Source organism: Clytia hemisphaerica, unplaced genomic scaffold (genome assembly GCF_902728285.1).
Source record: "Clytia hemisphaerica strain Z4C2 unplaced genomic scaffold, Clytia hemisphaerica genome assembly, whole genome shotgun sequence".
Taxonomy (NCBI): Eukaryota; Metazoa; Cnidaria; class Hydrozoa; order Leptothecata; family Clytiidae; genus Clytia; species Clytia hemisphaerica.
The window spans coordinates 692,940-714,655 of record NW_027103510.1 but is presented as its reverse complement, the minus strand read 5'-3'; the positions used below and the strand labels follow the sequence as shown (position 1 = coordinate 714,655).

At 34.3% G+C, this 21,716-nt stretch overlaps 3 protein-coding genes across 3 annotated transcripts; all 3 read left to right on the top strand.

Moving 5' to 3' along the window:
• The first annotated feature begins 218 nt into the window (after window positions 1-218).
• On the top strand, window positions 219-3,856 carry LOC136799034 (uncharacterized). The gene is made up of 6 exons (XM_067055713.1): window positions 219-429; window positions 1,535-1,611; window positions 2,377-2,453; window positions 2,689-2,766; window positions 3,122-3,243; window positions 3,753-3,856. The coding sequence occupies exons 2-6, from the start codon at window positions 1,552-1,554 to the stop codon at window positions 3,854-3,856; spliced, it is 441 nt and encodes a 146-aa protein (XP_066911814.1). The 5' UTR covers window positions 219-429; window positions 1,535-1,551.
• A 1,217-nt stretch (window positions 3,857-5,073) lies between these two features.
• LOC136799084 (uncharacterized) lies at window positions 5,074-11,649 on the top strand. Its single transcript, XM_067055766.1, has 3 exons — window positions 5,074-5,226; window positions 5,929-6,095; window positions 11,089-11,649. The coding sequence occupies exons 1-3, from the start codon at window positions 5,125-5,127 to the stop codon at window positions 11,126-11,128; spliced, it is 309 nt and encodes a 102-aa protein (XP_066911867.1). The 5' UTR covers window positions 5,074-5,124; the 3' UTR covers window positions 11,129-11,649.
• A 1,369-nt stretch (window positions 11,650-13,018) lies between these two features.
• On the top strand, window positions 13,019-21,340 carry LOC136799083 (uncharacterized). The gene is made up of 8 exons (XM_067055765.1): window positions 13,019-13,245; window positions 14,924-15,000; window positions 15,658-15,734; window positions 16,690-16,767; window positions 17,124-17,245; window positions 17,755-17,848; window positions 19,149-19,302; window positions 20,004-21,340. The coding sequence occupies exons 1-8, from the start codon at window positions 13,080-13,082 to the stop codon at window positions 20,145-20,147; spliced, it is 912 nt and encodes a 303-aa protein (XP_066911866.1). The 5' UTR covers window positions 13,019-13,079; the 3' UTR covers window positions 20,148-21,340.
• The last annotated feature ends 376 nt before the right edge of the window (window positions 21,341-21,716 follow it).

The following is a 21,716-nucleotide window of genomic DNA, read 5'->3' as shown; positions in this document are numbered from 1 at the left end:
ACGTCGGTTTTCCCTGAAATTGACTAGTATTTATTATTATTTTGATGTTTCAGCTGTTTACCACTTGGTCTACATAGATGTCTGTAAACCCAAGATCGGCAAATTTTTAACCTGATAGCAGCTGCTCATAATTTTCTTATGTGCACGGTAAACCTCTGAAAGCACTTGAAAATTATCCTCCCGCAGAAAATTTTACAACAAGAATCTTGTTGTGCGCCAGAAAGTCAATAAATAAATAATAACCGGTGATTATAAAAACAAAAATGATATTTAAAATTTCTTTGGTGGTATTCTTGTTGTCTTTACACAATGTTGGATGTGATGTGTTACATTAAGTCAAGCAATACGAAGAATTGAAAGCACTTTTAAGCTTGGATGACGCAGTTGGTGTATTTTATTATACTCACAATGCCGCCTCAGAATTCAAAAGTAAGTATTATTGATGTTTTAAAGTCAATTTTGTCACTTTTGGACAATACAAAAGTAATAACGAATCAAGATGAAAAGGATTGTGGGATTGGATCTCGGTCAAATGTTAAAAGTGATAATTATGGTGCGTTTGCCATAGCGGTGTGCTATTGACACGCTAATTTTCTCTCAAATTAGTACGCGATAACGCTGCGAATCCTCCCGCGCGATATCCTAGAGTTTTATTTCCGTAATTCGGAGCAGATAATTTCTGGCCCGAACGACTGGAGTAATTAATATGCGGAATTAAGTCAATAGGTATCGCGTTCTCCTAAACGACTATTATGCTCTTTTAATTCTTCCCACCAGACTCTCTGACCATCTATATTTCTCATCTCTGACTACTTGAATGGATAGGGCTTTCATATAATAGGAATCGTGTCCAGTTTTAGGGCTGGCTACAATTATGAACGAAAATGGGGAGACAAGAGCATAATATAAGCTCTAGTTTAGACGGCCGACTTTCTGCCCTGCCTATTCTAATTGTTGAAGTAGACACAGAAAGTGGACACGAAGCTGGCAATTAAAATCTTTCCTTAAAAAAGATTGAAAGAAGCCATTGCATTGATGTCAAAAGAGGTCAATTGATTGACTTTAGACAGTCCACTTTACAATTAAAATAGGCAGGGTGAAAAGTGAGCCGTCTAAACTACAGCTAAGCTTCATCCCCTCCCTCCCCCAGTGGCAAGGTTGAAGGTCGCTGGGACGGCTGTTCGCACTCAACATTGCCACTCGTTAATTTCCAGCATTTTCCAGTGTTTTTTCTCAAACATTAAAGTCCATGATTGTAGTCCCGCCATCTTGTTTTCAATTTTCTATATTCTCAATGGGGTGGAAAATCTATTGTTCCCGGGCTCAAAGTCAATATCCCACAGGGGCCGAAATTGTAGGGTATTTTGTCCACCGGGGACTACATTTTGGTAACATTTTTCAGTGGGGCTTGAGTTTCAGCAGGTCTGTGACACAGGTGTGTCATCGTTTTCAAGGAGATCATAGCCAGTTGGATCGACTATGTATTTGTGAATATTATATTTCTAATTGCTCATCATGTCCCTATTTTTTATAGGCAGAACACTTCAAATTATGGGTAAAGTACAAGACAGGATGAAGAAATCAGGCAAATATTGGATCAGGCTGGTTAAGGTAATATTGATTTTGATTAAATACACCTTTTCGACCGTAGCCGCCAATTGCCGCGCGGGTATTTTTTTGTCCGTTTACCACCCCTATAACCGTCCCAGTCTTTTTTTTTCGTACCAATAGACATAGAAAAAGATGTCAAAAAGGATTAGATCGAGTTTAGGGGGATAATTAGATAATAAAGTGACGAGGGGTGTATTAAAAATATGCTAATAATTGATTTTACCTGGCAGGTAGTGACCATTCAAAAGTACGTACCTTTTCGGGGAAAACTTCGTCGGAGAAAATTTTTGTCGGGGAAAATTTTTGTCGGGGAAAAATATTCGTCACTTGCTGGTAGTTTTCCCCGATAAGGTTTTTTTTTTTAGTCAGTGAGAGGGAAGGGGCAGGAGTACTATGAAAACATACGTGAGCGTACAAGGGGGAGGGGTTCAGATTTTGCTTTATTTGAATGTACGTACTTTTTGAATGGTCCCCAACCAATTTATACATTGTTGAAAACTGCTAGATCTACCTACATACGCCGTCGATCTTCTTTCCTTAACTTTGTGCCTTCTGTCGTCGTTTTGATGCATTCTCTGAAACGAAACTGCGTCAGAAACATATTTTATGACAGAGGTCACCTAATAAACCAACGACCCTTGTTTTTTATTTTTCAATTTTTCCCATCCTCTTTCCGAGGACCTCGTTCTTTATATTTGTAAATATTTTACAAATAAAACTTCCGCCCCCTTCCCATAATACTCACTTTTCTCAATTTTATTTTAGGTCAATTGTGCTGCTCCCACAATCCAAGATCAAAAATTGCCAGAATGTGAAAAGAAGAGATCTTTTGTTGCTTCTAAGTAAGCCCATTCTCTTTACCTTTGTTCTGTTATATGCACGTTTTTTTTATAAGAACAAACTATAAGAACATACTGCTCCGATGTCCAAAATATTAAGATCAAGTTAAGAAAAGAAGCATAAATGGATTTCTTTTTTGAAATCTCTCGTTTTTTTATGATTTACCCACAAGTCTAAATTACCTTGTCTTTACTCATTCGTAAACCATAACTCAAATCATCTTTTTCCTTTTCATAGGATGAAAGGGAAAGTGGTGCAACCTTACTCTTTATCAGAACTGTTCAGCGTTTCCAGCTTTGAAGCACAGGTTATCAGGTCTGTATACATATAACAGTTCTGTAAAATAAAATCCTCATTAGCACAGCATCAGGCCTTTCATGAGCATGTTGCTGCCTGCGGTGCTGTATGCCCATTTTTGAAAAAACAGCGCTTCGTCAAAGTTCATTTTGGGAGAAACGGCGCCTTCTTGCAGCTTCGGCTTCTCGTTTTTTCTTAAGTACAACCTCAGATCAATGTCACCTAAGAAAAAGTCAATTTTTTTGAGAAAATAAAGGTATAAGCAAGAGGGAAAAATAATATTGATATGATGGTGTCCATCGGTAAATAAGGTACTGTCGTTTAGTGTCTGGTTCAGAAATCTTTGTTATAAAATCTCAGTTTCTTGTTTTAGTTTTGTGTACAACCATATGGTATCATTTGCTCAGAACGAAGAAGAAGTCTACCAGGCTATGGAACATGTCAAAGGCTCCAAAGATTTAATTTTCATGTACACTAAAGGATACGGGAGTCAAGGTTGGCATTAACTTTTACTCGCAGACTGAGTAGGATTCTTATTTTAGCTAGTTGGGCGGTCAAAAATAATTGACTGAATCTCGATGGGGATTGATATTCCCATATTTTTACGGCTTGGGATGTGAATTCTGTTGTTTTCAAGTTCAGAAAAATGGATGAAAAAAGTAGCACAATATTTTATAGTGAGGATTAACTTTCCACTGATGACGATATTTTGGCCAATTTTTCTTTGGGAAGGGGATGTTACTTTCGTAGAAGGACGTTTTTAGTCAGGGTGGCTTGGATTTTTAAGAATTTGTTGTCCATTGTTTTTGAATGCTTTTGAAGAATGACATCTTATCATTTATCGAAGTTGAATCAATTATTCTATAAAAACTCTCAAGTGGCTTCAAAAATTTCTTGACGTCAAAAAGTCGCGTATCCTTTTCAAAATTCGTCGTTTGGTTTCCTAAGCAAGTTTATACATCATGGATGTTTTAATTCAACAAATTTCTTCTTATTTTTTTTAGATCACTACAAATTTTTGAAATTTGCGATCGACCGTTTCGGAAAGTATCAGTTTCTGTTGTGCACTGATCAAGGAATAATGAGGCTCAAAATCACCAAAAAATAAGAACAATTTAAGAACAATAATGGGCCTGAAATGACTCAATTTCAAGCAATTTAGGGGTTAAAGTAGACTAGTAAACTAGTCGGTTATTACTTATAATAAGACTGTCAATCAAATAATGTAAACACTAATTAAATATTCAGCGCGCGTGAGAGAAAAGGAAAATAACCGACTAGAAGCTTCTTCTAACGCCTTTTTCTCTTCACCTAAAATCGTACGGAGAGACATACAGATTTCTGTATGTCTGACCCGTGCGGGATTGCATTTATAATGTTACTATGAAATATCATTTATTCAAAAAAAGTGGGATGGATTCCCAAAAACCTAAAAAAGGTTGTAAAATTAAACAACGTTTTTTAAGGGAAGAAGCTTCTAGTCACCTCACCTCTTAGATTCTTTTTATTTGGAGCTTGAATTTTTTGTATATGGTCTGTTTTCAACGACTAGTTTACTAGTCTAGGGTTGAAGTAGTAAACATTGGGTATAACGCCTAAAATACCAAGATTAACAAGATCAGGATAAGAACAATTTGAGACTCAAAGTGCCAAAAAGAAGAGCCGAGCCTCAGAAAGATTTTACTGGTTCTTATGAAAAAAGTGTAGTTGTCTAGACTCAATATCTCACCTGTACAAAGTTAATAGAATTAGACAGAAATAGAAAAAAGAAGAAATTGTTTTCTCACTTAAATTAGAGTGCATTGTAAATTTCTTGTGTCTCAGTAAAAGGAACATATATGGGATAAATCCGTTACACGATATTTCCAGGCGTAAAATACGTATATAATTAGACCCCGTTCAGAAGTTAGGGACGAAACTGTTCCGAAACACTGAGTGAACGCGAAATTCGTAATGTTCAAAAAGAACATGTCACAAAGCAAAACAGATCGAAATGCTTTCGCCCCGCTGATTTCATTGAAACGGCACTGCTCTATTTCGTTTCTTCGAAACGTTCTGTAATGAGTATGAAGTGGCATTTCATACCGGGTGCACCAAAAAAAAGTATACAGATTCGAGATATTGTGAGCTTCAGGATTTAAATTTTTTGTTCATTATTTTTTATTTAAACCCTGAAGCTCACAATATCCCGACAAACCTGTATACTTTGAAGCAAATCTCAGAAGCAGAGATACAGGAGTGAAACTCGAAAAAAAGCGTTTGACCGTAAAGGTAGACTGATCATATATGATGACTGATCATATTTATCTTTTGATCTCTTTTAGAAAGCAGAAATCTGACGAATTTGGACTTTGGTATTTTGAATGTGCAAAGACAATGAAGGGCGGCCAATGTCCACAACATCAGTTCAAAGGTCAAACTTTCCCACGTCCAGAAGTCATGGAAAGCTTTTTGGATTTCGGATACAAAGCTAAACTAGTGAGTCACTTGTGTTCTTATTCTATTCTTAGTACATAGTCTGGGGTTTAAAATTTGTGGATAGAAATTAACAAGAAAGAGAAAACGATTTCATGTGTCTCTTAGATATAATTTTCACTAATCTGCAAAATATTTTTGCCGGATTCTATTTGGCTAATTCAGGTATCATTTAAGAAAATGACGAACTTTTTGACCTTAGAATTAGTATATGTAATCACATGATAACGAGTGCAATTCGAATATAATTGCACGAGTGATTTTTTTGTTATTAATTTTCCGAGTCCGAAAGGACGAGGAAAATTCGAAACAAAAAAATCACGAGTGCAATTTTCGAATTGTACGAGTTATTATGTGATTACGAGCTAATCGCACAATGGCTTCCACTACTTTTTACCAGTTAGGAAAGTAAATTACAGAAATTACACTGAGAGTTTTATATTTTTCTCTTCTCTCTGTGTCTTTCTTTTATTGTTGCTTATTGATTTTCTTTCTCACAAAATGAATTTCGAATGCAATTAAAACGTTCGATGCAAAAAAAAACATTAAAATCATTTTTGTAAACATTGGCGCAGCATTGAAGAGTGTGATTAACGATTAATTGCTCTCTACAGAATGCAATTAACGATTAATTGCTCTCTTTGAGGGCGTGCCAAATAAGAAAAAATAACCCATCGTGCGATTATCCTTTTTATTACTTCACAGGTTGAGATTAAAACAGATGGGACAACAGACCTACCAGAGGGTGTCACTATTTTATATCTCATCGTTGATAGTGATTCTGAACGCACGCGAATGCTCTCTTTGGCCCAAGATGCGATTAGTCAAGTCAATTCAAAGAATGGTTTGATTCAACCGGTCATGGTCGACGCGTAAGAAGTTACACTTTTTTCTATGAAAAAATATTAAGAACAGGTTAAGAACATTTTAAGGGTTTGTGACCTCTAAAAAACACCCGATTTCTTAAGAACATGGGAGAAAATGCTCACAAAATAAGAACTTTCTAGGCTTAAAAAAAACTCAAAAGTTAAGAACATCTGAAGGCTTCAGAAATTTTGGATGTTTTTGTAAAGAAAACATGTATTTGAGATTTTTCTATTTTCTTGCTGAATTTAACCTCGTTTTGTGTGTCATGGTATCAACCCTGACCCTAACTTGGAAGATCGGTATTCTTATAAAAAATGTTTCTTGTAAGTTACCTCCCTATCCACGACCGTTAGAAGTTTTCTTTTCCAGTAGTATATCGCGTGTAATAATCACTTGTGGTTTTAGTTTACGCATGCGCATTATATGTGATGTAGAACATTTGAGTTGAGTTGTTGAGGTTGTTTGGGGGGCGTCACTCTCATTGTGAGAGTCTTTGCCCATTGGGGATTTAGATGAAGTTTTGAGTATAGTTCAGTTCTGTATCCAGCTTACTGAGCAGGAAAGAGAGCAGATTGCTTTTTAATGACGAAGATGGGAAGAGGTTACATAATTTATTTATTTATTTAGAAGAACAAGGTATAACACTAGAACGTGTAGAAGAGAGAGGTGTCAGTCATTTAACCTGGATTTATAAAGGTTATAAAACAAAAGATGATTATTTATTATAAGAAAGAAAATTATAGGTTAAAATAAAGAGAATCAGTTTTATTAAAAAGGACAAACTTAATATAAGTCAATAAAATATGATTTATGAGCTATTTCTTAATTATATACGACTTAATGTAAGTCTATTTCGAATTAGGAAAGAACAGAATTATTAAAAAGGTCAATTTTTTAATTAGATAAAGACTTAATATAAGTCATTATGTACTAAGTGTCTATGGTGACAAAGAAAAGAAAGTCAATTTTATTTAAAAGACAGTTTTTTATTTAGATAAAAACTTAATGTAAGTCAGTATCGACTAAGTTTAATGTAAGGACAAAATAAAATAACTATTTATGTGTTCAATTATGACTTTAAAAGGAAAGTCAGTTTTATTAAAAAATTGCAATTATTTATTTAGATAGAAACTTATTGTAAGTCAATATGGACTAAGTAAATAACTATTCTATGTTAAAGGGAGAAAGATAAAAGAGAAGATAAAAGAAGATAAAAGAAGATAAAAAAAAGAGAATAAAAAAGAAGGTATGTGTTTCAGAAGGTTAGCAGAAGTTCATATAAAGTAGGTTTGTCAGGATTATTTCTATTTATGTATTGAGTATGGTTTATAGGATGGTGAGGAGTAGCTAAAGCTTTAGTAAACCAACTCTTTGAGAGATTTCTCAGTCTATCTGTTATGGAACAAATTTTTGCTTCTGCATACATGTCAGTTATTCTAGTCCATCTTGGTTTATTCAGGATGATTCTTAAAGCATGGTTTTGAATTACCTCTAGTCTGTTTAGTTGAAAGTTTGAAATGGAAAGAAGACATATGTGAGAGTATTCAAGTCGTGATCTTAAGAGACTTTTGTAAAACATAAGAAGTTTTTTCTTATCCATAGAATATTGATTTTTAAGAGTAGATAGAAAGTTAAGGATATGGTAGGATTTATTGATTTTATCTGTGATATGAGGAATAAGATTTAACTTTTTGTCAATGGAAAGGCCTAGAAATTTTATTTCATTTGCCTTTTTTAGTCTGGTGTTCCTAACCCAGATGGAGATCTTGCTTTGACCAAAATTAATGTGTTTTGTTTTATCAAAATTCACTACCAGACCCCATTTTTCGAACCATTCAAACAGTATTTCCACATATTCATCAAGGTGAGAATCATAAACTCTTTTGTATCTTTCCCATGACCCTAGATCGTCAGCAAACTGAGATACTTTAATTTTACTATTAGGAGGTTTTGGTACATCAGACACAAAGATGGAAAAAAGAATAGGAGAGAGACAGGAGCCTTGGGGGACTCCTGCTTTCAAAACAAAGGTGGAAGATTTGAAGTCATGATGTTGAATAAAAGCTTTTCGTTCAGATAAATAACTATGTAAAATGTAGAGTAGATATTTAGGTAAACCAAAAGAGTTTAATTTATATAGTAAAAGACTATGGTTGACTTTATCGAAAGCTTTCTCAAAATCAACAAAAACAGCATGCATCCTTTCCCCAGAGATTTTGGCTTCTTGATAGTCATTCAATAGTTGAAAGAGATTATCTATGGTGGATCTGTTCTTTCTAAACCCAGATTGCTCCATGTTTAGGATGTTGTTTTCTTCTGCCCATTTGTATATTCGGTCTGCCAATATTTTTTCAAAGATCTTGCCAATTGTTGGGAGAACGAATAAAAGAACATTCTTCTCTGAGATGGAATTGAGAAGTTTTAAACCAATGATCTACAAGATATTTATGTCTCTCATCTTTTGATTCATTTGGTTGGAAAATATTCTTTTGTCTATCACAAAAAGCATTAGCAATCTCTTGATTATCTTTAACTAGAGTCCCATCATCTTTTTTGAATATTTTTGGGGTTTTAAATTTACTGTTACTGTTATCTCCATCTAGAATAGCTTTTATTAGTTTCCAGGCTTTCTTAGAGGTAGTTTTCTGGTTAATCCTACTTTTTATGGTGTTGAACCTTTTATCAAGAATGGTCTTATTTTCTTTTTTAATTTCTTTGTTCAAACTATTCTTTTTTGTTCTTAAAAATATGGAGTTTTTGTTTTTTCTCAAGAGATTGATGACTTTTCTCCTTTCTTTGATAAGTTTTCTTGCTCTAATAGATAAACCTTGGTTATTGGTGGTGATTAGTTTTCTAGGAACTTTGGATTCAATTACTTTAAGCAAGGAGATTAAATTGGATGTTTTGTCTTCTACTTGTTTAACACCAAAGACCTTTTCAAGAGAAAAATTATTAAGAATGGTTGTAACAGAATCGAGATTAAGTTTGTGATAAAGTTTAATATTTTTAGTCTTTTTACAAGAAGCTAAAGGATCGAAAACAGAGAAAGTAACTGGGAGATGATCAGAACCCATGTTAGGAAGAGAGGAAATGTCTTCTATTTGAAAAAATCTATCTTGAGAGGTGACTATTTGTTGAATGACCTCCTTGTATTCCCCTTTTTTGTTCTTATAATTAGGTGGCATATTGTATGTTTCCATATGATTATTATCAAAAAGTTCTCTAAAAACTAAGCCCCTAATGCCATCTTTAGTACTACCCCAAGAAGAATGTTTGGCATTGAGGTCACCAACAACTATTGAGTTAGGTGGAAAAAGAAGTTTAATTAAGTCAAGATCTACAGTAAAGGAAGGTGGAAAATAGCAACAGAAGAGATTAAAAGATCGTTTTAAATTTCTAGAGTCAGGAAAGATGGAGATAGAGATAATTTCATGTTTACCAATTTGGTATTTTCTAATAAAGTCAGTTACTATGTCATCTCTAATTAGGATTGCTGTACCCCCTCCAAAAGATTTTAAGGTTCGTCTATTGGCTCTGTTGTTCATGATTGAGGTATACTTAGGTATTGAAATGGATTCCTTCTTTATGAGTTTTGTTTCGTTGAGGCAGACTATATCAGGTTTTTGTTCATTGATGAGAACTAGGAGATCTTGTTTTTTGGATTTATACCCATTGAGATTTAGTTGCAGAATTTTAAGAGTCATGGTAATGAAGTATTATTTTCAGGAGGGCTTTGAGAACATAGTAAAGAGGTATTTTGAAGGTCTGTGAATTTATTGGTAAATCCTGGTTTATCAAGAGGTCCTAAATGTCTAGAGGAAATGCTGAGAAGATGGAAACAAATATTCATAAAGTCTGACATATGACCTTGTTCCATAAAATGAGAGAGGTATTACTGACATGATTTTTAGAAAAGGAAGCTAGTTCAGAAGATAGTTCTTCAGATAGTTCTGTTTTGGAGACAAATGATTCTTTAATTATGTTAACAGAGGATTCTAGAGCTTCTATTCTAGGATGAATAGCAGAGATTTCTTTTTTCAGATTTCTTTCCAATTCACCAATCCTATTGTTTATTTTCTCACTATTTTCTATAATCTTGCAAAGATGAGTGTTTATATCAGATAGCTTGTTTTCAACCTTATTAATAAAAGAGTGACAATGATCAACTTTAGATTCCATGGTAAGCAGATTTTTTCTCAAACTCAACGACTTGAGCATAGGATTTTTCAAAAGATTGGCAGGTATTTTTAACCTCAGACACAGATTGGGAGATTATATTGATTTTTTGAATTTTTTGTCTATCATTTCTGGTAATGGAGGCTTTATCAGAAAGTTTTTTATAGACTTCACAACCTTTATAAAATGCTGAGTGACCTTTTCCACAGTTCACACACGATTTAACAGAGCATTTCCTAGAACAATTTTCCTTTCCACACCAACTGCACAACTGATTTTTGGATTTACAAGCAGAAAAGATATGACCAAACTTAAAGCATTTCTTACATTGGGTAATGTAATTATCTACTGGATCATAAAGTCTAACATGGTGTTTTCTAATAAGATTATTAATTTTGGTGGTAAAAGAGAATTCTTCAGATATATCACCTTTGACGACCTCGAATACAACTAAATTTCCTTCTTTCCTTAGGTTAAAAACCCTTGGAACACCATGGTGATCGAGATTTTCATATATTTTTTCCAAAGAAATAGGTGGAATATTGGTGTCTTTAGAAGTTTTATTAACACAGTAACTGTCAAGAAGTCTAGATCTTTTATCAATTTGCAATTTAGTTATTTTATCAGACCAATTATTTTTATCACTGAGTTTGTCAATGTCGGTTATATCTATTTCACAGATCAGTACAGAGGATTTAGTATGAGCTTCTTTTGCAGAAAGTAGTTTAAAATTATTTATATAGGAGTTCATAGTTTCTAAGTTGTAAGGTTTTTCAAAAGAATGTTCGTGTAAGATTATTTTAAGTTTTTTTATTTTATTAGAGGAATCAAATGTGGTAGCACCACCTGCAACAGAGTTTGACCAAGGTCGAGAAGAGGAACTTCCAGATTCAAAACCAGATACTAATTCTATACCATCTTCATTAAAAACAGGATCAGATTCAGGCTGAACAACACTTTTTTTTGGAGAAGAGGATTCCAGAAAATGGACTTTCATTTTTTTTCTACGTGTGAAATCATCTTTAAGTTCACCGATGTTTTTTGAAATATCTTCTAGTGGAGATGGAGGGTCTCTTTTCCTACTAGCCATGTCAAACAAAGTACACTAGGCCCAATGTACTTCGGGGCCGAGGCCCCTCTAATATATAATTCCGCTTTCACACTGAAGTGATTAACGCGTTTGTTGTAAAGTGAAATGTTAAATAAATCTTTTTTGTATACTTCCGCTTTCACACTGAAGTGATTAACGCGTTTAGTAAATTATTGTAGTTATTGTAAAATGTATAGTAAAAAGTATAAATATAATAGAAAATGTTTGGTTTTTTGCTGTCGAACAGAAACCAAACCGGTCTTCGGCTTTATGCAGTAGGACTGAAACCGAAACCGACGCTTGTCCGCAATTTTCTCGTTTTTCCGCATAGACGTTTGTCCGCAATCGTTTGTCCACACAGGGTTGAAAACTTTGCTCTAAGAGATGTTACTCCCTCAAAGGTCAGAAGACAACTGTTTGGAAACTGTTTTGAAAGAACATTGATGTAGAACATTTATATAACATAACTATTTTTAAAAACCTTACGGCAGACTTATACAACTTAAAAAAAAACCACTAAGTGGTTTATGTTTCACTTATCTGATCAAAAAATATCCTATTTGCACACATGTAAAGTACTCGTGTTAATTTGGTTAATGTTTTGTGATGACTTGTGAAAGTTTGTTTCTACCATTCTCACAATCTGATGTAATTGCCAAAAAAAAAATTTTATGATAGAAAAGTTACTCAGGTTGTAGACAGTGCTTGATATCAATGAAATAAGTACATTTGATTTTTTTTAACAACGGAAGGTGTTGACTATTAGTTTTCAGCTTCCCCTGAAACTGACTTAACGTCGGTTTTCCCTGAAATTGACTAGTATTTATTATTATTTTGATGTTTCAGCTGTTTACCACTTGGCCTACATAGATGTCTGTAAACCTAAGATCGGCAAATTTTTAACCTGATAGCAGCTGCTCATAATTTTCTTATGTGCACGGTAAACCTCTGAAAGCACTTGAAAATTATACATCTGAGGAAAATATTCCTCCCGCAGAAAATTTTACAACAAGAATCTTGTTGTGCGCCAGAAAGTCAAAAACTGATACGGCGCCCTATTCATAAACACAATCACGCAACTTTGTTGTCATCGCTAGTCCTTTTAGACGAACGCGGTCCTTACGATTTCGAGATTGCATATTCGTCAGATTGTTATGTTTTCACCCATTCCTTTAGAACTTCAGCGTGGTGGGTGGAAAACAACCACAATCTGATCTCAGGTTACAAATTTTTAGCTGTGTGCAATCTGGAAATTGACAAATTAGACATCTAATTTCAGAATGCGATTTGGAATAGACCCGATGGTAAACATCAGAATCAGAAACAAAATTAAAAACAAAAGTTTGAATATACTGTTTGGTGTACAACGTCCAATTTTATCTTAGATTGAGAACATTTTTATTAGTCCTGATCAGTGATTTAGTAAAGATCGAAAATATATAAAGAGCATAGCCTTTCAGGTTTTTAGAAAGGGGCCATCTACATAGTACGTACGCAGTGAACTAGCAGAAGTGTACGTCTATTGTCTAAATGACGTCACTTCTATTGTTCTCTGCGTAATAGGGTAGAGGGGAAAGGGTATCCAATATTTGGAAAAATTTTGCGTACGTACTATATGGATGGGCCCTAATGTTTATGAAATCTGCTTTTCATTTTTTAGGTATCTGGAACTAAAGAAAATTTAAATATAAATAAATAATAACCGGTGATTATAAAAACAAAAATGATATTTAAAATTTCTTTGGTGGTATTCTTGTTTTCTTTACACAATGTTGAATGTGATGTGTTACATGAAGTCAAGCAATACGAAGAATTGAAAGCACTTTTAAGCTTGGATGATGCAGTTGGTGTATTTTATTATACTCACAATGCCGTCTCAGAATTCAAAAGTAAGTATTATTGATGTTTTTAAGACTTTCCTTGGATCTCTTTGAAATAAGTTTTTCTGTGTCTTGAAACTTTTCTAGCTGACAAATAACTTAGCTTTTAGCAATACTCTTTTAGACTTTTTCTGTTCAAAAAAGTATCTACTTGGGTGCCTCAGAATTCAAAAGTAAGTATTATTGATGTTTAAAGGTTTTATTTTTTCCAAAAGTGTTCCCGTTTCATATCAGACACATATTTCTTATCAGGACAGTGTCTTACTATTGTTATATTATGCTCATATAAGCAAAAAACTGCTTTACTTTTCCTGTTTCTGGCTAACCTTGCTCCACAACCGTGTCAATCTAATGTGAAAAGGCTTGTGAATTAAAATTGATAAATAAGCAAATGATATCACTCTTATTTAAAAACAAAGCCTTGGATACTTTCCTCGCATCCCTTCAAAATAAGATTTATGTCTTGAAACTTTTTTTAGAAGTGATTAACAAATAACTTAGCTTAGCAATATTCCTTTAGGCGAATGCGACGATCTATTGCATAACTAAACTTTAGTGGATGCAAATAAAACAATTGGGAAATTAGATATTACCAATGAATAAATTTTGTTCAAGTTAGCATACCGCAGTGATTCTAAAAATAGACATCAAAATTACTGTTTCTCTGAGTTTTAATCCCATCATCCTTTGCATTAATTGCTTTTGTAAGTCAATTTTGTCACTTTTGGACAATACAAAAGTAATAACGAATCAAGATGAAAAGGATTGTGGGATTGAATCTCGGTCAGGTTATTTCCGTAATACGGAGCAGATAATTTCCGGCCCGAACGACTGGAGTAATTTAATATGCGGAACTGAGTCAATAGGTATCGCGTTCTCTCAAACGACTATTATGCTCTTTTAATTCCTTCCACTAGACTCTCTGACCATCTATATCTCTTGTTTCTGATGACTTGAATGTATCGGCCTTTCATATAATAAGAATGGTGTCCAGTTTTAGAGCTTACTACACTCAGGGACGAAAATGATGAGACAAGAGCATAATATAAGCCGACTTTCTGCCCTGCTTATTCTAATTGTTGACCAGGCAGAAAGTGGCCACGAAGTTGGCAATTAAAATCTTTGCTTGAAAAAGATTGAAAGAAGCCATTGCATTGATGTCAAAAGAGGGGAAATTGATTGACTTAAGACAGCCCACTTTATAATTAAAATAGGCAGGGTGAAAAGTGGGCCGTCTAAACTAGAGCTAAGCTTCACCCCCTCCCTCCCCCAGTGGCAATGTTGAATGTCGCTGGGACGGCTGTTCGCACTCAACATTGCCACTCTGGGAAAAAGGTGGGACCTTTCCATTGTTAATTTCCAGCATTTTCCAGTGTTTTTTCGCAAACATTAAAGACATTAAAGTCCGTGATTGTAGTCCTGCTATCTTGCTTTCAATTTTCAATATTCCCAATGGGGATAGAAAATCTATTGTTCTGAGCTTAAAATATCCAGTGGGGATGGTTTCGTAGGGTATTTTGTCCACCGAGGACGAAATTTAGGCAAAAATTTTCAGTGAGGCTAAAGTCCCAGCGGGTCTGTGACACAGGGGTGTCATTGTTTTCAAGGAGATCATAGCCAGTTGGATCGACTATGTATTGGTCAACTTTATATTTCTAATTGCTCATCATGACCCTATTTTTTATAGGCAGAACACTTCAAATCATGGGTAAAGTACAAGACAGGATGAAGAAATCAGGCAAACATTGGATCAGGCTGGTCAAGGTAATAATGATTTTGATTAAATACACCTTTTCGACCGTAGCCGCCAATTGCCGCGCGGGTATCTTTTTGTCCCAGTCTTTTTTTTCGTACCAATAGACAATAGAAGAAGATGTCAAAAAGGATTAGATCGAGTTTAGGGGGATAATTAGATAATCAAGTGACCGTGCGAGTATGGTCGAAAAGTTGTATTAAAAATATGCTAATAATTGATTTTACCTGACAGATAGTGACCATTCAAAAGTACGTACTTTTTTCAGTCAGTGAGAGGGAAGGGGGAGGAGTACTATGAAAACATACGTAAGCGTACAAGGGGGAGGGGGTTCAAATATTGCTTATATTTGAGTGTACGTACTTTTTGAATGGTCCCCAACCAATTTATACATTGTTGAAAAGTGCTAGATCTGCCTACATACGCCTTCGATCTTCTTTCCTTAACTTTGTGCCTTCTGTCATCGCTTTGATGCATTATCAGAAATGAAACTAGGGCAGAAAATTGTATCTTTACAGAGGTTAGCTAAGAAACCAACAGCCCTCGTATTTTATTCTTCTATATCCCATCCTCTTTCCGAGGAGTCCGATCTTTATATTTGTAAATATTTTACAAATGAAACTTCCGCCCCCTTCTCATAATACTCAATTTTCTCAATTTTATCTTAGGTCAATTGTGCTGCTCCCACAATACAAGATCAAAAATTGCCAGAATGTGAAAAGAAGAGATCTTTTGTTGCTTCTAAGTAAGCCCATTCTCTTTACCTTTGTTCTGTAATATGCACGTTTTTTTTATAAGAACAAACCATAACAACAATCATACTGCTTAGATGTCCAAAATAAGATCAAGTTAAGAACATTTAAAAGCTTCAAAAGTTTCATAAGATGAAGCAGAGGAAGGGACGAGAAAACTTGATCGGGTAAAAGAGTTCGAGTTGAAGACAGTCCATTGAATTAAGAATATACGTGAATGGAGATGTTCCTCTAAACTTTTTATCCCGACAGTTAAGGCTACCATTGGGCTTTTCCAGAAAAAAATCGTGCACCCCCTGTTGAGGAGGTCAATTTCCGTTCCAAGGGGGTAAGGTTTGAAATGCAGCGGAATTCCATAAGGGTAGACGAAAACCCGTCAAAAATAAGCGGAATTCCAAGGGGGTAATGATTGAAAATTTGTAAAAATTCGGAATTCCAGAGGGTATGATCCTAAAATTGCCTGGAATTCCAAGGGGTTAGGTCACAAAAGGTTGGACCTCCTCAACAGGGGGTGCACGGTTTTTTTATTAAAGTGATATAACCATGACTTTGGTTATCGGAAATAGGAAAACTTTCTTTATGATGTAATGGATAAAAAGGAGAATAAATGAATTTCTTTTTTGAAATGGGCTTTTCCAGAAAAAATTTGAATATTTACCCCCCGGATATGGTGACTTTTGACCCCCGGACATTGTGACTTTTGACCCCATGGTAATCAAATTTACCCTCAAACAGAGCAAAATTACCCCCAAACAGAGCAAGTTTACCCCCGGACAAGGCAAATTTTGTAGATTTTTCACTACTCACTATATCATTCACCCCCATGTACAGACATTTTCTGGAAGAGCCCAATCTCTTGTTTTATTATGATTTACCCACAAGTCTAAATTTCCTTGCCTTTACTCATGCGTAAACCATAAGTCAAATCATATTTTTTTCTTTTTATAGGATGAAAGGCAAAGTGGTGCAACCTTACTCTTTATCAGAACTGTTCAGCGTTTCCAGCTTTGAAGCACAGGTTATCAGGTCTGTATACATATAACATTTCTGTAAAATGAAATCCTCATTGGCACAGCATCAGGGCCATTCATGAGCATGTTGCAGCCTGCGGTGCTGTATGTCCATTTTTGAAGAAACAGCGCTTCGTCAAAGTTCATTTTGGGAGAAACGGCGCCTTCTTGCAGCTTCGGCTTCTCGTTTTTTCTTAAGTACAACCTCAGATCAATGTCACCTAAGAAAAAGTCAATTTTTTTGAGAAAATAAAGGTATAAGCAAGAGGGAAAAATAATATTGATATGATGGTGTCCATCGGTAAATAAGGTACTGTCGTTTAGTGTCTGGTTCAGAAATCTTTGTTATAAAATCTCAGTTTCTTGTTTTAGTTTTGTGTACAACCATATGGTATCATTTGCTCAGAACGAAGAAGAAGTCTACCAGGCTATGGAACATGTCAAAGGCTCCAAAGATTTAATTTTCATGTACACTAAAGGATACGGGAGTCAAGGTTGGCATTAACTTTTACTCGCAGACTGAGTAGGATTCTTATTTTAGCTAGTTGGGCGGTCAAAAATAATTGACTGAATCTCGATGGGGATTGATATTCCCATATTTTTACGGCTTGGGATGTGAATTCTGTTGTTTTCAAGTTCAGAAAAATGGATGAAAAAAGTAGCACAATATTTTATAGTGAGGATTAACTTTCCACTGATGACGATATTTTGGCCAATTTTTCTTTGGGAAGGGGATGTTACTTTCGTAGAAGGACGTTTTTAGTCAGGGTGGCTTGGATTTTTAAGAATTTGTTGTCCATTGTTTTTGAATGCTTTTGAAGAATGACATCTTATCATTTATCGAAGTTGAATCAATTATTCTATAAAAACTCTCAAGTGGCTTCAAAAATTTCTTGACGTCAAAAAGTCGCGTATCCTTTTCAAAATTCGTCGTTTGGTTTCCTAAGCAAGTTTATACATCATGGATGTTTTAATTCAACAAATTTCTTCTTATTTTTTTTAGATCACTACAAATTTTTGAAATTTGCGATCGACCGTTTCGGAAAGTATCAGTTTCTGTTGTGCACTGATCAAGGAATTATAGAAAAGATGTTTGGGTGAGTAGTCCTAATAAGTATCTACGCTTTTTTTATATAAGAAGAATTTTGTAAGAATAATGAGGCTCAAAATCACCAAAAAATAAGAACAATTTAAGAACAATAATGGGCCTGAAATGACTCAATTTCAAGCAATTTAGGGGTTAAAGTAGACTAGTAAACTAGTCGGTTATTACTTATAATAAGACTGTCAATCAAATAATGTAAACACTAATTAAATATTCAGCGCGCGTGAGAGAAAAGGAAAATAACCGACTAGAAGCTTCTTCTAACGCCTTTTTCTCTTCACCTAAAATCGTACGGAGAGACATACAGATTTCTGTATGTCTGACCCGTGCGGGATTGCATTTATAATGTTACTATGAAATATCATTTATTCAAAAAAAGTGGGATGGATTCCCAAAAACCTAAAAAAGGTTGTAAAATTAAACAACGTTTTTTAAGGGAAGAAGCTTCTAGTCACCTCACCTCTTAGATTCTTTTTATTTGGAGCTTGAATTTTTTGTATATGGGTCTGTTTTCAACGACTAGTTTACTAGTCTAGGGTTGAAGTAGTAAACATTGGGTATAACGCCTAAAATACCAAGATTAACAAGATCAGGATAAGAACAATTTGAGACTCAAAGTGCCAAAAAGAAGAGCCGAGCCTCAGAAAGATTTTACTGGTTCTTATGAAAAAAGTGTAGTTGTCTAGACTCAAAATCTCACCTGTACAAAGTTAATAGAATTAGACAGAAATAGAAAAAAGAAGAAATTGTTTTCTCACTTAAATTAGAGTGCATTGTAAATTTCTTGTGTCTCAGTAAAAGGAACATATATGGGATAAATCCGTTACACGATATTTCCAGGCGTAAAATACGTATATAATTAGACCCCGTTCAGAAGTTAGGGACGAAACTGTTCCGAAACACTGAGTGAACGCGAAATTCGTAATGTTCAAAAAGAACATGTCACAAAGCAAAACAGATCGAAATGCTTTCGCCCCGCTGATTTCATTGAAACGGCACTGCTCTATTTCGTTTCTTCGAAACGTTCTGTAATGAGTATGAAGTGGCATTTCATACCGGGTGCACAAAAAAAAGTATACAGATTCGAGATATTGTGAGCTTCAGGATTTAATTTTTTGTTCATTATTTTTATTTAAACCCTGAAGCTCACAATATCCCGACAAACCTGTATACTTTGAAGCAAATCTCAGAAGCAGAGATACAGGAGTGAAACTCGAAAAAAAGCGTTTGACCGTAAAGGTAGACTGATCATATATGATGACTGATCATATTTATCTTTTGATCTCTTTTAGAAAGCAGAAATCTGACGAATTTGGACTTTGGTATTTTGAATGTGCAAAGACAATGAAGGGCGGCCAATGTCCACAACATCAGTTCAAAGGTCAAACTTTCCCACGTCCAGAAGTCATAGAAAGCTTTTTGGATTTCGGATACAAAGCTAAACTAGTGAGTCACTTGTGTTCTTATTCTATTCTTAGTACATAGTCTGGGGTTTAAAATTTGTGGATAGAAATTAACAAGAAAGAGATAACGATTTCATGTGTCTCTTAGATACAATTTTCACTAATCTGCAAAATATTTTTGCCGGATTCTATTTGGCTAATTCAGGTATCATTTAAGAAAATGACGAACTTTTTGACCTTAGAATTAGTATATGTAATCACATGATAACGAGTGCAATTCGAATATAATTGCACGAGTGATTTTTTTGTTATTAATTTTCCGAGTCCGAAAGGACGAGGAAGATTCGAAACAAAAAAATCACGAGTGCAATTTTCGAATTGTACGAGTTATTATGTGATTACGAGCTAATCGCACAATGGCTTCCACTACTTTTTACCAGTTAGGAAAGTAAATTACAGAAATTACACTGAGAGTTTATATTTTTCTCTTCTCTCTGTGTCTTTCTTTTATTGTTGCTTATTGATTTTCTTTCTCACAAAATGAATTTCGAATGCAATTAAAACGTTCGATGCAAAAAAAAACATTAAAATCATTTTTGTAAACATTGGCGCAGCATTGAAGAGTGTGATTAACGATTAATTGCTCTCTACAGAATGCAATTAACGATTAATTGCTCTCTTTGAGGGCGTGCCAAATAAGAAAAAATAACCCATCGTGCGATTATCCTTTTTATTACTTCACAGGTTGAGATTAAAACAGATGGGACAACAGACCTACCAGAGGGTGTCACTATTTTATATCTCATCGTTGATAGTGATTCTGAACGCACGCGAATGCTCTCTTTGGCCCAAGATGCGATTAGTCAAGTCAATTCAAGAATGGTTTGATTCAACCGGTCATGGTCGACGTGTAAGAAGTTACACTTTTTTCTATGAAAAAATATTAAGAACAGGTTAAGAACATTTTAAGGGTTTGTGACCTCTAAAAACACCCGATTTCTTAAGAACATGGGAGAAAATGCTCACAAAATAAGAACTTTCTAGGCTTAAAAAAAACTCAAAAGTTAAGAACATCTGAAGGCTTCAGAAATTTTGGATGTTTTTGTAAAGAAAACATGTATTTGAGATTTTTCTATTTTCTTGCTAAATTTAACCTCGTTTTGTGTGTCATGGTATCAACCCTGACCCTAACTTGGAAGATCGGTATTCTTATAAAAAATGTTTCTTGTAAGTTACCTCCCTATCCACGACCGTTAGAAGTTTTCTTTTCCAGTAGTATATCGCGTGTAATAATCACTTGTGGTTTTAGTTTACGCATGCGCATTATATGTGATGTAGAACATTTGAGTTGAGTTGTTGAGGTTGTTTGGGGGGCGTCACTCTCATTGTGAGAGTCTTTGCCCATTGGGGATTTAGATGAAGTTTTGAGTATAGTTCAGTTCTGTATCCAGCTTACTGAGCAGGAAAGAGAGCTGATTGCTTATTAAAGACGAAGATGGGAAGAGGTTACATAATGTTTATTTAGAAGAACAAGGTATAACACTAGAACGTGTAGAAGAGAGAGGTGTCAGTCATTTAACCTGGATTTATAAAGGTTATAAAACAAAAGATGATTATTTATTATAAGAAAGAAAATTATAGGTTAAAATAAAGAGAATCAGTTTTATTAAAAAGGACAAACTTAATATAAGTCAATAAAATATGATTTATGAGCTATTTCTTAATTATATACGACTTAATGTAAGTCTATTTCGAATTAGGAAAGAACAGAATTATTAAAAAGGTCAATTTTTTAATTAGATAAAGACTTAATATAAGTCATTATGTACTAAGTGTCTATGGTGACAAAGAAAAGAAAGTCAATTTTATTTAAAAGACAGTTTTTTATTTAGATAAAAACTTAATGTAAGTCAGTATCGACTAAGTTTAATGTAAGGACAAAATAAATAACTATTTATGTGTTCAATTATGACTTTAAAAGGAAAGTCAGTTTTATTAAAAAATTGCAATTATTTATTTAGATAGAAACTTATTGTAAGTCAATATGGACTAAGTAAATAACTATTCTATGTTAAAGGGAGAAAGATAAAAGAGAAGATAAAAGAAGATAAAAGAAGATAAAAAAAAGAGAATAAAAAAGAAGATTTGTGTTTCAGAAGGTTAGCAGAAGTTCATATAAAGTAGGTTTGTCAGGATTAATTCTATTTATGTATTGAGTATGGTTTATAGGATGGTGAGGAGTAGCTAAAGCTTTAGTAAACCAACTCTTTGAGAGATTTCTCAGTCTATCTGTTATGGAACAAATTTTTGCTTCTGCATACATGTCAGTTATTCTAGTCCATCTTGGTTTATTCAGGATGATTCTTAAAGCATGGTTTTGAATTACCTCTAGTCTGTTTAGTTGAAAGTTTGAAATGGAAAGAAGACATATGTGAGAGTATTCAAGTCGTGATCTTA